Source organism: Parus major, chromosome 3 (assembly GCF_001522545.3).
Source record: "Parus major isolate Abel chromosome 3, Parus_major1.1, whole genome shotgun sequence".
Classification (NCBI taxonomy): Eukaryota; Metazoa; Chordata; class Aves; order Passeriformes; family Paridae; genus Parus; species Parus major.
This window is the reverse complement of record NC_031770.1, coordinates 84434986-84454840: the sequence shown is the minus strand read 5'-3', so window position 1 is coordinate 84454840 and position 19855 is coordinate 84434986. Positions and strand designations below refer to the sequence as shown.

The 19855-nt window shown below is 39.9% G+C and overlaps 1 protein-coding gene across 1 annotated transcript in view; it reads right to left on the bottom strand.

The window, feature by feature from the left end:
- COL9A1 (collagen type IX alpha 1 chain) overlaps nucleotides 1–19855 on the bottom strand; it is a 63396-nt gene that overhangs the window by 39334 nt on the left and 4207 nt on the right. The window contains exons 5-12 of the mRNA XM_015622441.3: nucleotides 14972–15368; nucleotides 9916–9993; nucleotides 9186–9206; nucleotides 7961–8035; nucleotides 7369–7404; nucleotides 7197–7259; nucleotides 5257–5310; nucleotides 4610–4645 (exon numbers count right to left, since the gene is read on the bottom strand). Coding sequence (XP_015477927.1) covers nucleotides 4610–4645; nucleotides 5257–5310; nucleotides 7197–7259; nucleotides 7369–7404; nucleotides 7961–8035; nucleotides 9186–9206; nucleotides 9916–9993; nucleotides 14972–15368 — 760 coding nt within the window. The remainder of the gene's footprint in view (nucleotides 1–4609; nucleotides 4646–5256; nucleotides 5311–7196; nucleotides 7260–7368; nucleotides 7405–7960; nucleotides 8036–9185; nucleotides 9207–9915; nucleotides 9994–14971; nucleotides 15369–19855) is intronic.

The window sequence follows — 19855 nt, the reverse complement described above, 5'->3', positions numbered from 1 at the left end:
ATATTCAAGATACAAATGTGTTTCTGCCTATTTGGATGATATACTCCCTCCAAGAAAACAGATCCCTTGTTCTTGCACTATTAAAGTAAATGGAAAATTTTATGGAGAAAGGTATCTGTGATATGTTTGAAACACAAAAACATAAAATCCCAAATATACTTAAATATTCAGGAGATTTGACATAATAAGGCACCTGGGCTGAATGCAAGTAAAAAAGCCACAGAATATCAACAAAGCTTGTATTCGCAGGGCTGTTTAGAAAAGTCAGTATAACACAGGGAAAAATTCAAGCACTCATCAGAATCATTCCATTTTAACCATTAAATCCACGGAAGAAAGAAATCTTGCATAGCCTACATAATCCCTTTGCTATTGCCTCACACTTCCTTGCTACAATTCATCATATTGTGCGTATCTGTATTTGACTATACAAATCAAACTTTCACTGAATCACATTTTCAATATTATGATATGCCCTGACTCTGGAAGAAGGAAACCACCTGCTTGCAGGTCTCATTGGAGCACCCCTTCCTAACACACCCCCTAACAGTGGCAGGGAAGGTCAATGATACCAAAAGAAGCTACAGCTACTGTGCCCAGCCCACACAGTGACCCAGCAGAAGGCTGTCCCCTCCTCTGACTGCTCCCTGCATCTCCTCACCTTCCCAATTGAGACTGCAAAAAGCAGGGACTCTCTCCCAGTAATCAATGCCTCCTCACACAGCTTCTCCACCCTTCTGCCCATGAACTCTTTACATGCAGATCAAGTTGCAAGGCTGAGAGCAGCTCCAGGGCAGTCATCAGTAAGGAAATAAACAGAGCAGTTCCCAACCAGCTGTCCTGTTCCTTCCTCTGTGTCCTGAAGAGAAAGGCTCTCCACACAGCCTGGGACCACATCCTTACACACCCAGGTGCCTGCTGCCTGCTATGGGTGTTCATCAGACCCATGGAACACAGACCTGGGCAGCAATCCAGAGTCTGTAATTCCCTGCCTCAGGGGCGACCCTGTCATCTGGTAACTAGCCCTGCCATCCACCACAAAGATACACACAGTCCTCACCATATGCCAAATGTTAAAACCACTAGCAAAATATCAGCTCATAGAAAAGTTAGAGGGAACTAAAAGAGAGAATGGAGTATCAGCCCCAGGTCCATCTACCAGGACAGGTCAGAGACATCGGCATATTTAAATTACTTGAATTAAAAAATTACTCTAATTAATCACAATAATTCTAAGAACTTTGTAAGCCTGTCATTTAAAAGATTATCTGCCAAATGAGATGAGACAGAGAATAAATTAAAACAAAATTATGAAGCAGGAAAAAAGGTGCAAAAAAAGGGGATGATAACTAAAGATTGCCAAGATACATTCTGGGGAAGAAAAGGTGACAGAAGCAGAGAAGCAAATGCTGTATATAAAATTTTATGCCCTTAATATTCATTCTTGAAGATACCCAGAAGTCCTAACTTGGCTGATAAATATCACTAGAGGAGCATGAAGAACATTGATAATAATTTAAATCTAATTAGTGCTGTACCCAAGGCTTCTGATTTTCTGTTTGCACTGAGCATTTTAATAACTAAAGCAAGAGGTTTTGTGAAAAATGAAGTCTTTGGATAACTATCCAGGGACTACTCCACTTGCAAAAAGCCACTGACAATATTCAAAGTAGTGCATAATTACACCTAAGCACTCAATTAATCATGTAGGCAGTATGCAGATTCATAATTGTGCTCACTATGTTTCTGGTAAATGAGGTTTCATGGATCAAACCAAAGTACAAAGGTTAAGCAGCCCCATTACTTCACATTTGCAGTAAGAGCTTCTCCAAAATTCTCTGAATCTGAAAACTAGAACCATTGCACTCTGACACTACCATTCTTGGGGGGTTTTTTTGTTTGTTTTGTTTTCATGGTAAGTGGGTTGTATTGGAGATATACAGGGGGTCTTTTGCTTGTTTTGGTAGCAGGGTTGTGAGATTTGTTGTTGTTAGTTTTGTTTTTCGCTTTTGTGGATTTTGTTAGTAGGTATAATCTCACTAAAGGTCTGATGACCAGCACTGGCCATCTTCCAGTAGCTGCAAAACTTTTCAGCAGCATACAGCCATTCTTCAAGGGGAAAACTACATTTATACAGGATTTCCTAGGAGATTTATTTTGATCATTAATCTCTCTATATGGACTCAGCACATATAGGTTAACAACCATGGAGCTACAAAATCAATCACTAGGCCTCTTCCTAACATGTGAGGTCTAAGGATAAATCTTAATAAATACAAGGGTAATGACATGAGTTGACTAAGTATATCCATCTTTTCTCTTCTTTTAAATAAATTGGATTTCCCTTTTCCTCATTATAAATATTCCTGTGGATTCACCTGAAAATACAAGCTTCAGTTGCCTATTAAGCAGAGGCAGAGCAACTCCAAAGGCAATCCCTACTGAGGTTCACTGAAGCATTATCATCTTAAGACTGAAAGTCTCAGGGCAAACAAAAGCACTCAGCTTTGAACAATGGTCCAAAATCTTACTAGATTTATTGCTTTTACAGTCTCAAAATGTGGTGACGAAAGTCCTGCTGCTCTGAAAAGAATCAGCATTCTACCTTGACAAGTTGGTCTAATTTCCTGCTTTCCCAAATTTACATCTCTACCTCCAAATTGAAATTTACCCTCTTTATACATGTTTTATGCACCCACTTATTCTGGAGGGTCTGATATTAATCATTCTTGTAAATGATATTCTGTAAATGGTGAGCTAAAATCATGTATGTTGCCGCTGAAAATGAATGGATCACATGGACACAGGTCGAGGTGTGGTGAAAGGAAGAGCAAGTTTATTTTTCTTCCCAGGATTTATAGGTTTCTGAGCACCAGACCAGGGATTGGATGGTCAGGATAACACTTTCCCACTCCATTGGCATGAGAGATGTCCATCACAAGACGTGTAACAGAAAGAATGTACACATATCTATGTTTACAGTTACTGTCCTGGGAAAGTCCTTAGAAAACTACGCTAGCAAGCTCAGAAGCTGAGTTTTCAGGGCAACACATTTATGTTGACCAAGTATTTCCATAATTCAGTTTTATTTCCCCATTTTTTCCTATCATAGAATGGCCTGGTTTGGAAGGGAAATTAAAGACCACCTAGTTCAAATTGCCATGAGTAGGGACACGTTCCATTAGACCAGGGTGCTCAGAGCCTTATCCAACTCAGCCTTAAACACTTTCAAGGATAGGGCATCCAAATCTTCTCATGGCAATCTGTTCCAGTGCCTCACCACCCTCACAGCCAAGAATTTCTTCCTAATATCTAGTCTAAACCTACTCTCTTTCAGGTTGAAGCCATTTCCCCTTGTCCTGCCACCACATGCCCTTGTAAAAAGTCCCTCTTGTAAGGTCCCTTCAGGTACTGGAAGGCTGCAATGAGGTCACCCCCAAGCCATGTCTTTTCTAGGCTGAATAATCACAATTTTCTCAGCCTTTCCTCACAGGATAGGTGGTCCACCCCTCTAATAATTTTTTTCCCCTATCACCTGAGTAAACAAACCCTAAAGAGGGAAAAAAAAAAAAAAGCACTTCAGTCTACCTAGATCCTACCTCAGTTCTGCCATTTTCTGTCACTAAATTTTACTCACATATTGAGCCTACAGAGCAGCCAGCTCAAATATTACCTATTTTCCAAATTTTCAGGTAAGAATGAGCATCCATGAAAATTAAAGTGTCCATAAAGTGATTCCTCTTGAGTTTGAACATGTCTATAATGTCACACCTTCAAGAATAACTTTATAACTTTATCATTTTCTCTCTGGCCAACTATCAAAATACCTGTTAAATATAAATTTAATGAGAGTTAATAGGAAAAGGTCAAAAATACAAATACACAAGGAGTGTTGTACTAAAACACCATACCTCTTCTATTTAAACTTAATTAAGTTTTAATTATATGTCATCATATTATAATTTATTCTAGTTATCTTGTTCCATTATTCACTTTCCTTGAGGTTTTTTCCTTAGCTAAATTCCTACATGCCAACCATCATTCACTTCTTCTACCAGCAAAACTCCTAAAAGTCACAATTCTTTTCAGCCCCTAAAAATGGATGTTAGATCCGTCTGCATACCAACTGAACAGTACTCCTTGCATATCCTCTCCCATATTTTGGCCTGTTTTCATACAGAACTGCAAAACAGCACATGGAGTCTCACAGAATATACACTTCAGTGATGACATTTAAACACATGGCAGAAAGTTGAAAACAGGAAGAACTGTAGAATCCTGTATACAAATGAAACGTGGGCTCTCTCATCTCCATAGCATTTTCACAAAGAGATTGAAAAGAATGGTGTAAATCCAAAACTTGGGACTACATCACACATGCTCCTTTCTTTTCTACAGCATACAAACCAAACATAACCTTCCAGTAATATTTGCACACTTAGATATAAAGACAAAATGGTTCCTTAAAGTACTACTTTTGTAACTTATGAGTTCTTTGAAACTTCAGAAATAGTTTTGGGGTTTTTTTCATTATGTTTAGTGGTAAGAAGCCTTCATAATAATACTTAAGGTGTAAAAATCTTCCTTGTATGCTAAATGCACTACTTACTGGAAGTCCACGAGCGCCTGGCAGTCCTGGCTCCCCCTTTAAAAGATAAAAAATGAGTTTTTAGGAGGCATTAACATCAAGTTTTGCAAACAATATACAGGAAGATATTCTCTCACCTTTTGGAGGACATCATTTAGTGGACATAGTCTGCAAGTATTATTCACCTCATTAATGCTATGCTGGTTTCAGTAAGACTTGATAGAAAGGAAAGACCTTCTCAGTATTAAAATGCTACAGCCTCTGGCCTTTTATCCCCCCATGTTGTGGTTACATGCTTGTAACTGACTTCTGATTTATACTCCGTTTGATGATGATGAAGTCAGGTTCCACTGTTCTGCTTCCCACTGCATATTGCATATTGTGTCATATTACAATGACACAATTTTAATACCAGATGGAAAGGGCCTCAACTCTACTGAAGATGCTCAGCCTTAGTTTCAACAATGTAATGCCAGCCACCATTCCTTCCTGCTGGCTGTGGGAATGGAAGCTTCTTTGTGCTGTGTGAAAAAGGGCCAGTATGTACATAATCTATAGGTATCTTAGGATTGTAAGAAAGGCTGCAGCATCTTATTAGTCACATCGAGACAAACAAAAATGCTGCTTTTAAAAAAAATCCCTAATTTCATACATAATTTTGTTCCTACCTTCTGTCCTTTTGGTCCTGGGGCTCCCCGTGAGCCATCAGGTCCTGTGAATCCCTTTGGAAGTAAGATATACAATGTTAATGCAAGAGTTATGTGTTTTTTCTTAATCACAACAGAAAACATTATAAAACATAGAAAAACAAAGCTATTAAATTAAATTAGTAACTGCAGTAGACTTGCAATCTAAGTATTTATTTACTTGTACAGATAGAACTGCACAAGTTGAAAGTACTAGCTTCTGGTGATAAACATCAGTGCCTGTGATATGTATCTTCAAGAATTATTTAGTTAAATCACAATTAAATTAACCATTTGATCTCACATGATCTTATTTCCTCTTAATGGGAGATGACTGAATTTATTTCATGGCCAAGGTTAAAAAAAAAAACTCTCAGTGTTGTCCATGTCAGATAAGAATTTCATTGACAACATCACCACAAAACAAAAACAAACAGAAAGCTGCCAGGCTGAATTTAAATCTACCCTTTTAATTCATCTATCTGGCTAAAATCAGATATTATAACCAGGAATTAATTTTGAGTTCTTATTTTTCCTTTTGTTTCATTTTATAGTCAGCTTATATGGCTTAGAAATTTCAAAATATCCAGAAGAGCTTTACTTTTACATTTATCTAATACTTTTATTTTTTTGGTACACTTCCAGCAATTCACTGTTCACACAATTGTTCCAACAATTTGATTTTGAAAGCTTACATGATCATTACAAGCAATTACTGTACAGTACCTTTTTACAGTCTATTAAACTTGACACTGAAATAATTTTTGACATAAAATGAGATTTAAATAGTCAGAACTGCCTCACCAATTAAACACAGAAGGTACTATAAATCTAATTAAACCAGTTAAAAGTTGAACATACAGTGGAAGCACAATAAGGGCTCACTCTTTTTCTTTGAGTAAAAATAAGAAAGTTTCAATATTTCAAAAGACTGTACTCTGGTATTACATTTCCACTCATCCACTAATATATATGGGACTATGTAAGTGTGAACAGATACCAAAAGCTGAGATGAGTTTAGTGTGTTCTGTTTCATGGGATTGTGTTCCCATGAATTTTGGCAAGGAAAATAAAACTATGCCTTAAGTCAAAATTATAAGAGGCGATGATTTTTAAAGATCTGCTTATAGGGTTTTGGCATGTACAAATGGGTTGTGGGCCTGTACTGTTTTCAGGAAAAGTGAAGTGGTATGAGATGTCACTCACAAAGCCCATTCCCTCTTACAGGTATAAAATTAGAACAGTTTAATTAAAGATTCTTCCATCTCCATATCCACTAAATCTCTTCCCAAAAGCAAATTAAATATTAACCTCTAACAGCATTGCAACATTAAATAGATACTAGGCTTTTTTCATTTATATAATTTGCAATACCCTCTAACACACTGTTTATGGTATATGATCTTTATTTTTGGCATTTTGGATTTTTAAAATTTAAAAGCTTATGTAAATTAAATATAAGCTTGCCTACTTCTTGGCATAACATCTAAGTACTAATGCAGCAATCTTGCTTCGTAACAAGAAATGCTTTCTAACAGAGCTCTCAAGAGAGAAATATGAAATTTCCCAAAAATTTGAAGACATTTTTATTGACACATATTTATTCCAGAGGAATGACTTAACAGGCCATTAACACTAGATGATGTTGAAACTTTGATCTTCTCTACTATTTTCCGCAGGATGGGAAGATGCACCAGCACACCCTCCTCACACCCTCTCAGCCCTGCTCTGCGACCAGAGGTGGCTTCCAGAGCCACAGCACGAGTGATCCCTGCGACCCCTGCCCAGCGCCCTCTCCAGGGCCGGGTGGCAACACCGACAGTCCTTGTGCTTTGTCTCCTTATTCTTGGGGAAAATGTAAAAAAAAATAAATAAAAATTGGGGGATGGGGGGAGGAATTTTAGAAAATCAAGTGTACTCACATCAGCTCCCGGCTCTCCAGGCAACCCAGGGGATCCTGGTTTGCCTGCATCCCCATCTGGACCCTTCGGGATTTAAATGGACAGTTAAGCATGTTTCACAGAGGGAAGCAGCAGCAAAACTCAGAACTTCTTCGCTCACAGAAACAAATTAAAAGTAGTTGAAATGACTTACCGGTGGACCAGGGGGGCCCTTTGGGCCTCTCTCCCCCTACCAAGATATGAAAAGGAAGGTATTAGAATTGCAACAACCTTTTATGGTTCTTCATGAAAATCACTGATTTACAGATTATCAGACATAATAGTGAACTGACTCTTATTGTAGAAAATAAATACTAAATCCACATAATTTCTACTACAGACTAGCAGAAATCATCACAGAAACTTCTGACAGGAATCAAGGAAACACACATAGTAGCTCCAATCAAGAATAACACCACAAATCCTTAACAGGATGCAGTATGAATGACTCTATGTAATCCCTTTTGAGATTAGATTTATAAAACCTCTACACCCCATTAATGGCAGATAACCACAGCATATGATGCTGATTACATAAAATAAATAATCCTGAGTTTTCTATACCAAAGATAATCTGAAAATCTGCTTTCTCCCCTCACTCCAGCCCACCACAGAGCATGACACCCATAAATTCCTTCACATATCTGCAGCCAAACTCAAATTCCTGAAGATCAAAGGCTGACAGACAGCACAGATACACCTGGAGGCATTTCCTATTTCCTAGACAGGGCATGGGAAACACTTACATCAATGCCATCAATACCGGGAACTCCTGGTGGCCCTGGTGGACCTGGGGGGCCTGGTGGACCAGGGGGGCCTCTCTGACAAGGAGTGAAAAAAAAGGAGCAATTAGAGCCTGACAAACCACAGAGCCATTCTGGGGGGACCAGCAAGTTAGAGGCTATGGGTTAGTCAGGAGGTCACAGCTGTGACAAGGACCTGCATCCTCACCCCATGTATATCACATGGATACCCGATTTTGACTGTCACTATGAGGATTGGCAACACTGCCCTCACCAAAGAAATGGGGAAGGTGTTAAACCTCTCTCCCTGGGCCCAGCCACTGTGCCCACAATGCTGGCAGGGCCAGGTGGGCTTCGCTCCCCACCCAGCAGGACGTGAATGCCACATGGCAATGACAGGGTGGCAGAAAGAAAAGTGATCTTTGAGAGTCAAAAATCAAAATTCACTACATGAATTGCTCTTTCTGCCAACACAAGGGAGACAGTCTTCCAGAGAGTTCATACAAGCGAAGAAAATTCAAAACAACCCTTTCCCTGCTTCACTGACAAGCTCAGCAGTTTCCCCTGGTTCCTCAGGATTACATTAAGATCTACAGAGCACTTTCTCAAAGCGCCGGGCTCCCGAGGGGAGGTAGCAGGCGCCGCCAGCCTGTGGAAACTCAGGGAAAGGCTGCTACAGGTCTGTGTGCCTATAATGGGGGGCTCTGTTCTCCTCGGAGTGCGCTCTGCCCGCGGCCCCACAACGGGGCTCTCTGTGAGCAGAAGGCTGCCCCAGGCCCTGAGCCTGGTCCCTTGGTCCGCACGGCACTGCGGCTCTGGACACATTTCCTCCATACATGAGAGTTCCCAGAAATGTTCCACCGGCCGTAGTTGTATGTGGAGCTCAAGTCCCGCCGGTGCAGCCCGCCCTGCGCTCACCAGGTGGGCACACCGGCGGCATCGCTGCCCTGCGGCCAGCTGGCCTCGGCCGTGGCACCCGCAGATAGCGGGGACCCGGGATGGACAGACAGACAGCCGCCGGGACGGACAGACAGACAGCCGCCGGGACGGACAGACAGCCTCCAGGACAGACAGACAGTGGCCGGGACGGACAGACAGATAGACAGACAGCCTCCGGGACAGACAGACAGACAGCCGCCGGCGGGTCGGAGCCAGGGCACGGCAGAGCAAGCAGCCTTCGGTCCCTCTGCACCAGCACCCCGAGCTCCGGCCGCTCCCTCGCACTTACCTCAACACCCGTCTGGGTTACCTGCGAGGGAGGAAAAAAAGACAGCAAACCAGAGCCAAAGTCAGAACAAACTCACTTGAGCCAGGCCGAGGCAGAGCGCCTGCAGGAAAAGCCCCAGGGGCAGGAGGCGCCGGGCCATGGATGGAGGGAGCAGCCTGCGGCTGCCGGGGCGGGCGGGGAAAGGTGAGCGCGGCCGGAGCCCCTCCCGGCTCGGCCCGGCCCTGGGCAGGGTCGCGGGGATTGGAGGAAGGCTGGCGGCCGGGCAGGCGAGGACGGAGTGCCAGCAGCGCCTTAACCCTTTGCCCTGCTGTTGTCGGGACGGACCCCGAGCCCACGGGTGTCCCCCGGCCAGGCTCCCGGTGCCGGGCGGGGCGGCCGCGACATCCCCTCTGCCTGCGGGGCACAGCGCCCACTGGGGCCCCAGGCAAGCCGCCCGCCCGGGGCGAGGCAGACAGCAGGTCACGGAAGGGTTAAAATGAGGCGGCGGCTGCTTCTCTAGGGAGTTGGATTTCTAAAAGCACCGAATACCAGGCAGGTATGGTAAAAAAGAGCATCACCGGCCAGGAAGGGGGAGAAAAAATGAGACTCATGTGGGCTGCAACGGCGGGCAGGACAGGAGAGAACAGGGCAGGGCAGGACGGGACAGGGCAGGACGGGACAGGGCAGGGCAGGACAGGACAGGTCAGGACAGGACAGGGCAGGACAGGTCAGGACAGCACAGGTCTCTCACCCGAGCCGGCAGCTCGCCGCAGCCTTCGCGCTGGGGTCTCAGGGGGTCGCAGTGGATCACCATCCACTGGATCTCGAACTGGCAAAGGAGGAAAGATCATGTTAATTCTGGTCAGGGGTCAGACACTGTAAGAGGTGGAATACTGGCTCGCTACGCAGAGGGTTGAACGCTAGATATTTAATGTCAGTAGCTACAGGTGGAGCAGCGCTTCGCCCTTCATTCCCTTAACCCTACCTGTGGAGGTTTTTTAAAGAGGGGGCATAAGTCGGCCGAGGTGTTGCCACTTCTAAATACTCTTTATCGCATCTCTGCTGTTTTGTTTGCTTTGCAGTCACCAGTTTCCAGAGTGCTGAGACTGGAGCACAACAGAAACAGTACCCCTGCTCGTTTTACCTGTTAAATGACACCACCATCCGTGAGCCAAGTTTTTCCCTCCTTTATCCACTTCTTATTTTCAGACTTTCATTATAATAGCCAATTGAGTGCTATAATATACATATAAAAGAACTAATTTGATACTATAAGGCAGGCACACCACAGCAACAGCCCAAACAGGAGTAAGTTGTCAACATTATCCTCACACTAAATTCAAAACACAGCAGTGTACCAGCTGTGAAAAGAAGAAAGCTAATTCTGTCTGCCTTGAGGCTATATAAAACAAAAGCTGATAGAAAACTTCTCTAACTCTTTTTTTAAATGAAAAATAAAACTCTTCTAGTGGCGAGGTAGTAAAAGATACAACTGGCTTCCCATTGATTTAGAAGAGGTGAGAAAAGGGCAAACATATTCTAGCCTTGCTGTCAAGGCATCTTTTCCCTTGCCAGAGTTTCACGATGACCTTGTTGATTATCTTAAGCTGATTTAAAGGATGCCACGATTTTGAAGACATCTCATGCAGGTATTCTACTGATATCAATATACAGTGTTATTAAGGAGTAAGCACAGTCACAAAGTTCTCAGAAATGAACCTCAGATAATTTAGGAGTAATCATAAAGCAAAGATACTAAAATGTAACCTTTTAAACCCAAAGATGGTTGTGCCTGAGGTACAGCTTATTTTCTTCACAGTAGCTGGTATGGATCCGTGTTTTGGATTTGTGCAGGGAGCAGAGTTGATAACAAAGGGATGATTTTGTTATTGCTGAGCAGTGCTTGGACAGAGTCAACCTTTTCTGCTCCTTACCCCACCTCATCAGGAAGGAGGCAGGGGGTGCACAAGGATTTGGGAGGTAACACAACCAGCATAGCTCATCCCAGACCATACAATGTCATGCTCAGAATATAAAGCTGGCAGAAGAAGGAAAGGGCAGGGGGGAGTTCGAAGTCTTCCCAAGTCTTTGTCTACTCTGTCTTTCCAAGTCACTGTTACATGTGATGGGGCCCTGCTTTCCTGGAGATGGCTGAACACCTGCCTGCCATTGGAAAGTGGTGAATTAATTCCTTGTTTTGCTTTGCTTTTGTGCATAGCTTGAGATTTACCTATTAAAGTGTCTTTATCTCAATCCACAAGTTTCTTTACTTTTACTTTTCCAATTCTCATCCCACCATGGGTTAGAGTGAGCAAGTGGCTGTGTGGAGCTTAGTTGCTATCTGGAGTTAAACTACAGAGAATATTTAAGACCCATAGGTCAGTATTCTTGACATACATTTTGCAGGTTTCCTACAGGATATCTGTTTCATCTTAATTTCTTAGTCAGCACATACACAATTAGCTGTGTCTGACTGTTAACTGTTTTGTCCTCTTAAGTTCTACAGAAATTCCTGCAAATGTCCGCCATCTTTGCACATCTCAATATCAACCACATAATTCAGTTGCCTTATTAGTACTTTAGTTGAGAGAGGTGAAGGTTAGGTAAAATGCAAACGAGACCTAAAAATGTAGGGTAGTATTTTCAGTATAAAATCAGCCACAGGGGTGCATTAGCAGTACCTTTAGTTTTCCTTAAAGCATAGGCTTTAAGGAAAACTGACCCTCAGAGCACAGTTGTAGGTTTCCTCTGGGAAATCTGGCTCCCTGAACCCCACTGGGCTATTGCTGGCTTGGTGATGATCCAGGGGAAGTCATCCCTCCTGGGGAAGTATAACTCAGCTAAGCAATTTTAAGCAATGTGGAGATTTTCTACAATACTTTGTCAAGGATATCTGTTTCTTCTAAGAGAGGTCTGCTGTCAACTGTTTGCACATTTGTAAAGTGACCAAGAATAAACTACATATTTTTCAAGGCATCTCGTTCCAGAGCTATATTAAACATTTTATCCATTTTTTGACATCTCTGGAATAGATAGTTTTTAGAACTTCATTTTCCTTACACCTTTTATTTAAAGCCTTTGAACATTACAGTCAATTCCAGTGTTATTTGGCTTTCCATAGATGTGGCTCAGCCTTCTGAATGTGAGATTTCACAGGGTGAAAAAAACCCCGAGATATGACTTTTTACAGTACACAGACACAATCTGTTCTATGGTATAAATTAATCCCTGTTAAACAAATATTGACAAGCAGCTTCCTCTTAGGTGTTTCAAGTCATGTAGCTTCCCTGAGCTAGTTAGCATCATTAAATGTCAATTAAATAATGACCAAGAGTCACTTCTAGAAAAGTGTTTAGTGTCTATTATGAAAAAAACATGCTAATGCCTCTGAAATGACAGGAATTAAGCCAATTATATTATCTCACAGAAGTTAGAAATTGAGCAGTAAGAAATTCTTTCCCTTACCTTCTTATAGAAATGTAATTTAGGAAGTTAATTCCTTTTCAGTCTTGAAATTTGGTTAGATCTCATCTTTTTTAGAGTTTATAATGGATTATATTAATTACTTTAAGATAAAAAGATAAAACTTTTAAATACATTAATCTCAAAAAGAAAAGATAAAAAGCAACTGTGAATCTATGTAAAAAATCACTCTCCATAAAGCATTCCAGAAATCCTGGAATAAATCTTTGTAAAGGCTAAAAGGCAAGATGCAGTTTCTAGTGGAACTGTATCTGTTATTCTCATAGGCAGTCATAGTAATAACAAGCCATAAAGAATCCCTCTTAAAATTATATGTACTACAGTGCACCTCTGAGAAGTTGACCTATTCTGTAAGATAAATAGGGCCCTCACCAGAATGCTGCAAAAAAGGATAGGAAACACATAATTTACGTCCTTTTAAAATTCTACCACTGGAAGTAATATACTTTAACAATGCCTGGGAGTAAATTAAAAGCTGTGCCTAGGGCATACTAAATAACCAAGACTGTTGAGATATTTAAACTTATAGTCAAGCAAGTTAAAGACTAGAATAGCCCCAAACACAGATTTATTTAAACAATTTAAAGATAAAGAAAGTACACAGGCTAAAACAGAAATTTCTGCAATATATATAGACATTTTAAAATTACTAGTCTATCTGATTATGTAATTCCTTTATCATCATTTCAGAGGACATGTGGTTCCTAAATCTACATTATTGTAATATCAGGTCAAACCACTACCATTGCCTTTTTGGGCTTCCCAGCACAGGCCATGCAATTCAATCTAGTGAGTCCTAAGTCAGTTCTGTTGAAAATAAAGTGTATTTTTAGACATCCAAACTCAGTTTAAGAATATAGAGTCATGTTTACTTTCTGTCTTCCCTGATAATTTGTTCTGGTGCTTCATTTTTCTTTTTGTCAAGAAGTGTGCTTTATACTCTTGTTTTAAAGCCCATCTCATGCAAAGATTTTACTTTTTTTCATAAAATATACTTCATATGACCAAATCTTCCCAGAAACATGCTAAAGTTACAAACAAATATTTTCATTATAAATGGTGATTTTCTCCTTTTATCCTTAAAGGAGGTTGCCCTATAATTGCTATAGCCCCACACTGGTGCCTAAAGATGTACAGTCTTAAACACAGGCAAGGCAGAACTCAGTGCCAGTCACTTTTCCCCACCAAAGGACTGAAGAGCCCTGGGTGATCAATGTTGCTCATTTGTATACCTTGTAAAGAGCAAATCTCTGCAAAACACAGGCTGGTGAGGAAAGAAGATAAGATTCCAAATTGCTCTTCTGCTTCTCCTCATTTCTTTAATCCTGGCCAAAGGTCAGTCAGAGTACCAGCAGAAGGCCAATGTGCCCTTGATACCACATCTCTCTCCTCGTTTGTCAGCTGCCATTTGGAATCTCCACTTCAACACCCAAAGGAACCCTCCTCATTTTAAAAGGAGTCTAACTTGATGGCACAGTTTGCTCTACCAGCTGCTGTAAAATTATTGCATTAATACCTGTAGCTTTCTCTGCATTTAATCTAACTGTCTTTCCAAAGAGGAAAACAATATTGGCATAGAATTGTTTTATCCTACTAACACGCATAGAATGCATGTAATGTGTAATGTTTTCATCATCCCACCTATCCATCAGTATCAGAGCAGTTAATAAAGCTAAGATACATATGCTAATTTGTAATATGCTAATTGCCACATTATCAGCTCCAGCTTATTTTTTATGACATTTTCAGTGACTAACTCTTGTTTTCAACAGAATTATTATCAGTTCTCAGCTGTTGAAATTTCCTAACCCACATCTCTAACAGCATGCAGCAACAACATACATCCCTTCAGACACATGGGGCAGCGTTCTGCTGGCATTCTCATGTAAAACTGAGTTCAATCCAGTGCAATACAGCAACTAAACCTACAGAGGTGCTGAGACATGAGATGCTTCTTTTTGTTGCAATATTTTCCCTTTCAGATGTACACAACATTGGTTAACCTGTGTCCACATTTTTTTGCAAACAGTGTGAGATATAGCTAAAATTATGTCTCACTTCACTCTTTTACTCCAAAGTTGTTTTAATAAGTACAAGGATGTCTAAGAATTTTTATTATTGAAATTTAGATATAGCCCGTGTCATCTCTTAACTTACAAGGTATAAGTGCAAAATTAAAAAAAGCACAGCTAGTACTTACCTGCCAAGGAGTTATTTTCTGCCATTTCTGCTTTCAGAAATAATTTAAATATACATTCCACAAAACAAAACCCAGTATTTAATGTCAAACACTTTTTGAAGAAATGAAAGATTTTGAAACTTACCGGAACTGAAATCTGAGGATTATTTTTAAGTTTTCCAAGCACAGCAAAGCCATCAGTGTTGATTTTCCCTTTTGGTTTTATGTTTAAGGATTCTATTTTAATACAGTCAATAAAAAGTGTGACACTGTTTGCTTCCACAATAATCATAAGCTTGTGCCATTGGGAGTCAAACAAGAAAGGCAAATGTAAAAATGATGCTGTTTGGTGCTTTCCATCTGCTCCTTTATAAGAAAACTCAACGCTTTTCATTTGACCATTGAGATTCACTCCAACTTGTTCTTTTCCTGAAGAATCCTGAATCTGCCAAATAGTCCAGTATTTCTGAAGCGTGGCCCCAGTCATCCGAAAAGTAGTTAGAAAGGAATATTCATCAGGCAATCCATTGGAATATATGGCACTGTGTAGAATTAAAATACAGCACATTTGTTCTCTATTTGCTGAAAACTACATATACCACCACAGAGAGGGAGAAACCATTACTCAGTGGAACCATATCTTAACCATCCTTATATCAGTGCACTTCTGCATGCTGAGCCTCAAAACAAGGTGTTACTAACACCAAATAACTGGTTCAGAAATGTGGGTTCTTCCAATGTTTTATAATTTTTATAACCCTTTCTAAGAATAATGGATGAAGCAACAAGTAACTCCTACTTCAGATACAGAAAACATATCCTACAATTATCCTAGTTCCCACTATTAGACTTACAAAATCATAGTATGACTTTACAATGACCAGGGAGAAAGTGAAGATCTGTTGCGATTTTGAAGGCATACGAATGTCTTTTGCAAATGCATTTTCTTGTTCAGCCTGCCAATAACCCTTTTGTTAAGGTATAAGCTATCACTTCAGCAGAAATCATTGACAAATACGTGGTGAGAACCCACACTCAAGGTGTATTATGTCCTGTGACATTCAACCACAAGACTACAAGTAGCAGGGAACAGATTTGCCACATATAAAACATCTCATATTTTAGCACCTCCTGCAAGGTGAGCTTTGGAAACACAGGTAGCACTGGCTGTGTCACTATGATAAACAGTAATGTCATTTTTATTTCAAATGTATCACTGAATCCAGTACAAAATTTAAGAAACAGGCCTTTCCATATTTATTCCATGGATCATAAAACTCTAGTGTTATATCCAGTTGACATCAATACATTATTTGCCATTTACCTACGTTTAAGAAAAAGTTTGAATAAATTTCTTAAGCATGAAGATATGCAGAGCTATTTTGTCCCAGCTTTCATTAGAATAACTTCTCAAACAAGTAGGCATTCTGAACAAAGATGATTTTTGAGTGGCAGATCAACCCTATCTCAGCAGCTATTTAGACAGCATTAGTGAATCTCAGGATTTAGGCTGAGGGGGAGGGGGGAAGCAGAAAAATTGTGTAAGTCAGCTCTCATTCTGTATGCTCGATGATACCGATTTAGAAAGAGAGTATTTCCAGAAACAATCTCTCTAGTTTGCAGTGTTCCAAGCTGTAGTGCAGCTGTGTTCCAGCAGGCAGCGACACAGCCTCAGCAGATTTCAGCAAGGACACGGCATGCCTGGCAGCAGCAGCAGCTTCATTTTACGAATAAAGTACCCGCACTGCTGGTGTTTCTCCTTTTCCCCACGAGCCTTTGAATACTCCTGAGAGCTGGGGTGTAAGGAAGGGGAACGTTTAGTTGAAAAGTTTAGCTCATTATATAAGGTGTGGAGATATACAAATTTGGAAGAGAGGTTCCTTGCCAGTAGATTTTATCTTACTCGTTGTGTTCTGTCATCATTTATTTTCTGTTTGTATCTTTCCATCTCAAATGCAAACATCAGCATCTGGATATTGTAGCTTTCCCTCAGTTCTGAGCACTTTGCAGTGTTTACTGTCCCCTATCCCTCCCTGTGTTAGGTTTCTGGCCTATACAATGAGCACATATATTATTTTCTGCTCCAGGAAGATAATTCTTCTCTCTATCCAGACATACCTTCACTCTTACTGAGCTTCTGATCCAATTCACCACATCCTTTATGGCCCTTTGTGTCTTTCCTCTATAGTATCTCTTTTAAAATTATTTCAATCCTCTACTGCTAAAACTTAACTCAGCTGGGTCATTTATCTCTTCAGCTGCTGAATCTCATTTGTTCTTGCAGGAGAGCTGGTTTTTCTACTACCACACTGAAGGTGGTATTGTTAGGTAATCTTTAAATAGCCTCCTTGTGAGATTCAGCTTTCTCTCTGAAGTTCAATGACTCCAGGGTGTCTGATACGCTGAGCCTAAAAGAAGCAGTGCTCTGTGAAGAGGTTTGTTTTTTTATTTGTCTGTACTGCTAAGTTTTGCTGTCATGGCAATACTCTTTAACTATCACACACACTCTCATCCAACCTCAGTTGACACAACTATACTGCCAAAAAGCCAAAACAACAAAAGAAACAAAAAAAAACCTAGTATGTGAACATACTTTTTGATTAGAATATTGTTTATACCAGATCGGCAAATTAATTCTTTACACCATATTTAGCTATAGATTTAGTGCTTTTCAAGACATTATATGGGTTCTCCTTTTCTCAGACATTAAAATAGGAAAGAAATACATTCACTTTTTCAGAAGATATGCAAAGAGAAATAATGTAAGAGCTTCTGACATTGGAAGGAGAAAACTAAGTTATAAGAAATGTATAACACTAAAGATAAAATGTACAAACACTAAAGATAAAAATTCAGTGCACAAACATGGATAATATTCAAATTTTTAAAAATATTAATAACCAATCAGAAGAACTTCTGCCTTTAGACTAAAGACTCAGTATCAGTGTCATGACTCAACACAGTGAAGCATGACCCATCACCAGAAAGGTACACTGCAGGGGTGATTTACTGTGTAACATTTATACCTATAATTCTACAAGCAATGCAGAGACATATTCTAATCTCAGCTTCTCCAACAGTAATGATCCTTTAGTGGTTTAACTGTATTTCAGAACACATTTCTTTCCAAAGCCTGTAATCCTTATACAGGCAAAACCCTTCTGAAGTCAGTAACTTAAAATGCTAAATATTTGGAAACCGTGGCAAATTTAGCATGATATTTAAATAAACAATTGTAGAGAAGCTATTCCCCCATCTCACTGCCAAGCAAAGAGTGATGGATTCTGCAATTTTATTGAACAGCTGATAGCTTTATAAGCCCTCCAATTATTTCTGTAAATTATTTTTAACATAGTTGTTTCCATTTCCATTTCCACTGATTTATGGAAGGGAACCAAGCAATTATAAATTTAGATTCAGGTAAATGAGAGATGAAATCATTTATATGGAAACATATTTGAAGGCCAAAATCCAGATTTATTCCTGACCTATTTCCTATCCCATTAAAATTGTTAGTAATATAAGCCATCAGATCTTTTTATTTCATTTAGGTTTTTTTCTTCAGTTTGTAAGAAAGCATTCCCTGCTTTCCTCCTGAACTTGTACTGTTATTAACTGCTTCAGTTGTTTCTTGAATACAAGATTAGGTCAATTTTTTTTTTTTTATCAGATATTTGAATATTTGACTAAATTTTTAAAGCATTGGAGGTGGGAAGTTTGAAACATTTGTAGTTCATGCAGGGGAACTTCTGAAACACTGCAATTTCTTTTAATCTTTTTCATAAATACCTAAAACTCTCACTAATCCTGTATTTTGAATACTTACCAAGAAGATTTTTTTTTGAAATTTCAAAGCTAAGTCCTACCCAGGCTTCAATACAACCAAGGTAAGGAAAGCCCTGACCCATCCCACATACCCCAGGATTCACCAAAAGCAGAAAAGTATGTTAAAAGCCCAACTATATACCTATTTAAATTCTACAGAGTAACTGTTTATTAAATCTGGGGGGGTTTTGAGTTAATTGCTTAGGAGATCTCCATTGCTCACTGACTTAACTTAGCCTTTGTTAAACAATCCTTGTTAAATAAAGATTTTAGAAACGTTAGCACAACCCACTGGAAGTGGCTGTGGAAATTGCTGTGACCATTCTCATGATAATGCAGTATCATGTGACCAGGGTTGAGGATTCTTTCTAACCCATCTCCTGAAGCTGCCTAGAATCACAGCTGACCTGGCAGAAACTACCCAGCAGCAATTGAACAAGCAATAACAATAAAACTTAGCTCAGCACTTTTAAAAACATCTGTCCTAAGTCATTAACCAGAAGCCATTTGTTAGGACTCATTACCCTTAGCTGATCTTTACTCTTCAGAAAGTTCCAATTCTGAGCTAATTAATTCTCTTATGACCTAATTAGCTTCCTAGCTGCATTTTGTCACTTCTATTTCAGCATCATCATCAGTATCTGGGTGGGATATCTTACTTGCAGTGTGAAAGGAAAAGCACCTGAAGAGCTTTGGTGGCTGAATGTAGAAAAGTCAGACCTTCAAGCACATGAGCTTGAGGAGCACTGCTTCACAGAAAAACAATATTCCCAAAGGGAAAAAAAAAAAAAACAAAAACAAAAGAAAAGCCAGAAAATCAGCCTTTGAAATTCTCTGCATATTTCAAGTTTACTGATAAAGCATTTTTAAAATTCCCCCCTATTTTGTTTGGGTGTTTTGTGTGTGCATCTGTGTGTTATTATGGCAGTTGCATTTGTGAAGTCAAAGGTTTAAGGTTTTGTCCAATGCGAAAAGACAGTTAGCCCTTTTCCCACACATAAAAAATGTGTCATGAACACATTTTTTTGTGCCAGTATATTTTTTTTAAGATCTCCATTTAAAATAAACACTATTACTATCCCAATAAATGGGATTAATTTTGTACTTACTAACTGGTAGATGCCTACAATATGCACATAGATTAAATTGAAAAATGATGGGTTCACCATGTCCAGTGAAAACAGCTATATGTCATGGCAGTTCC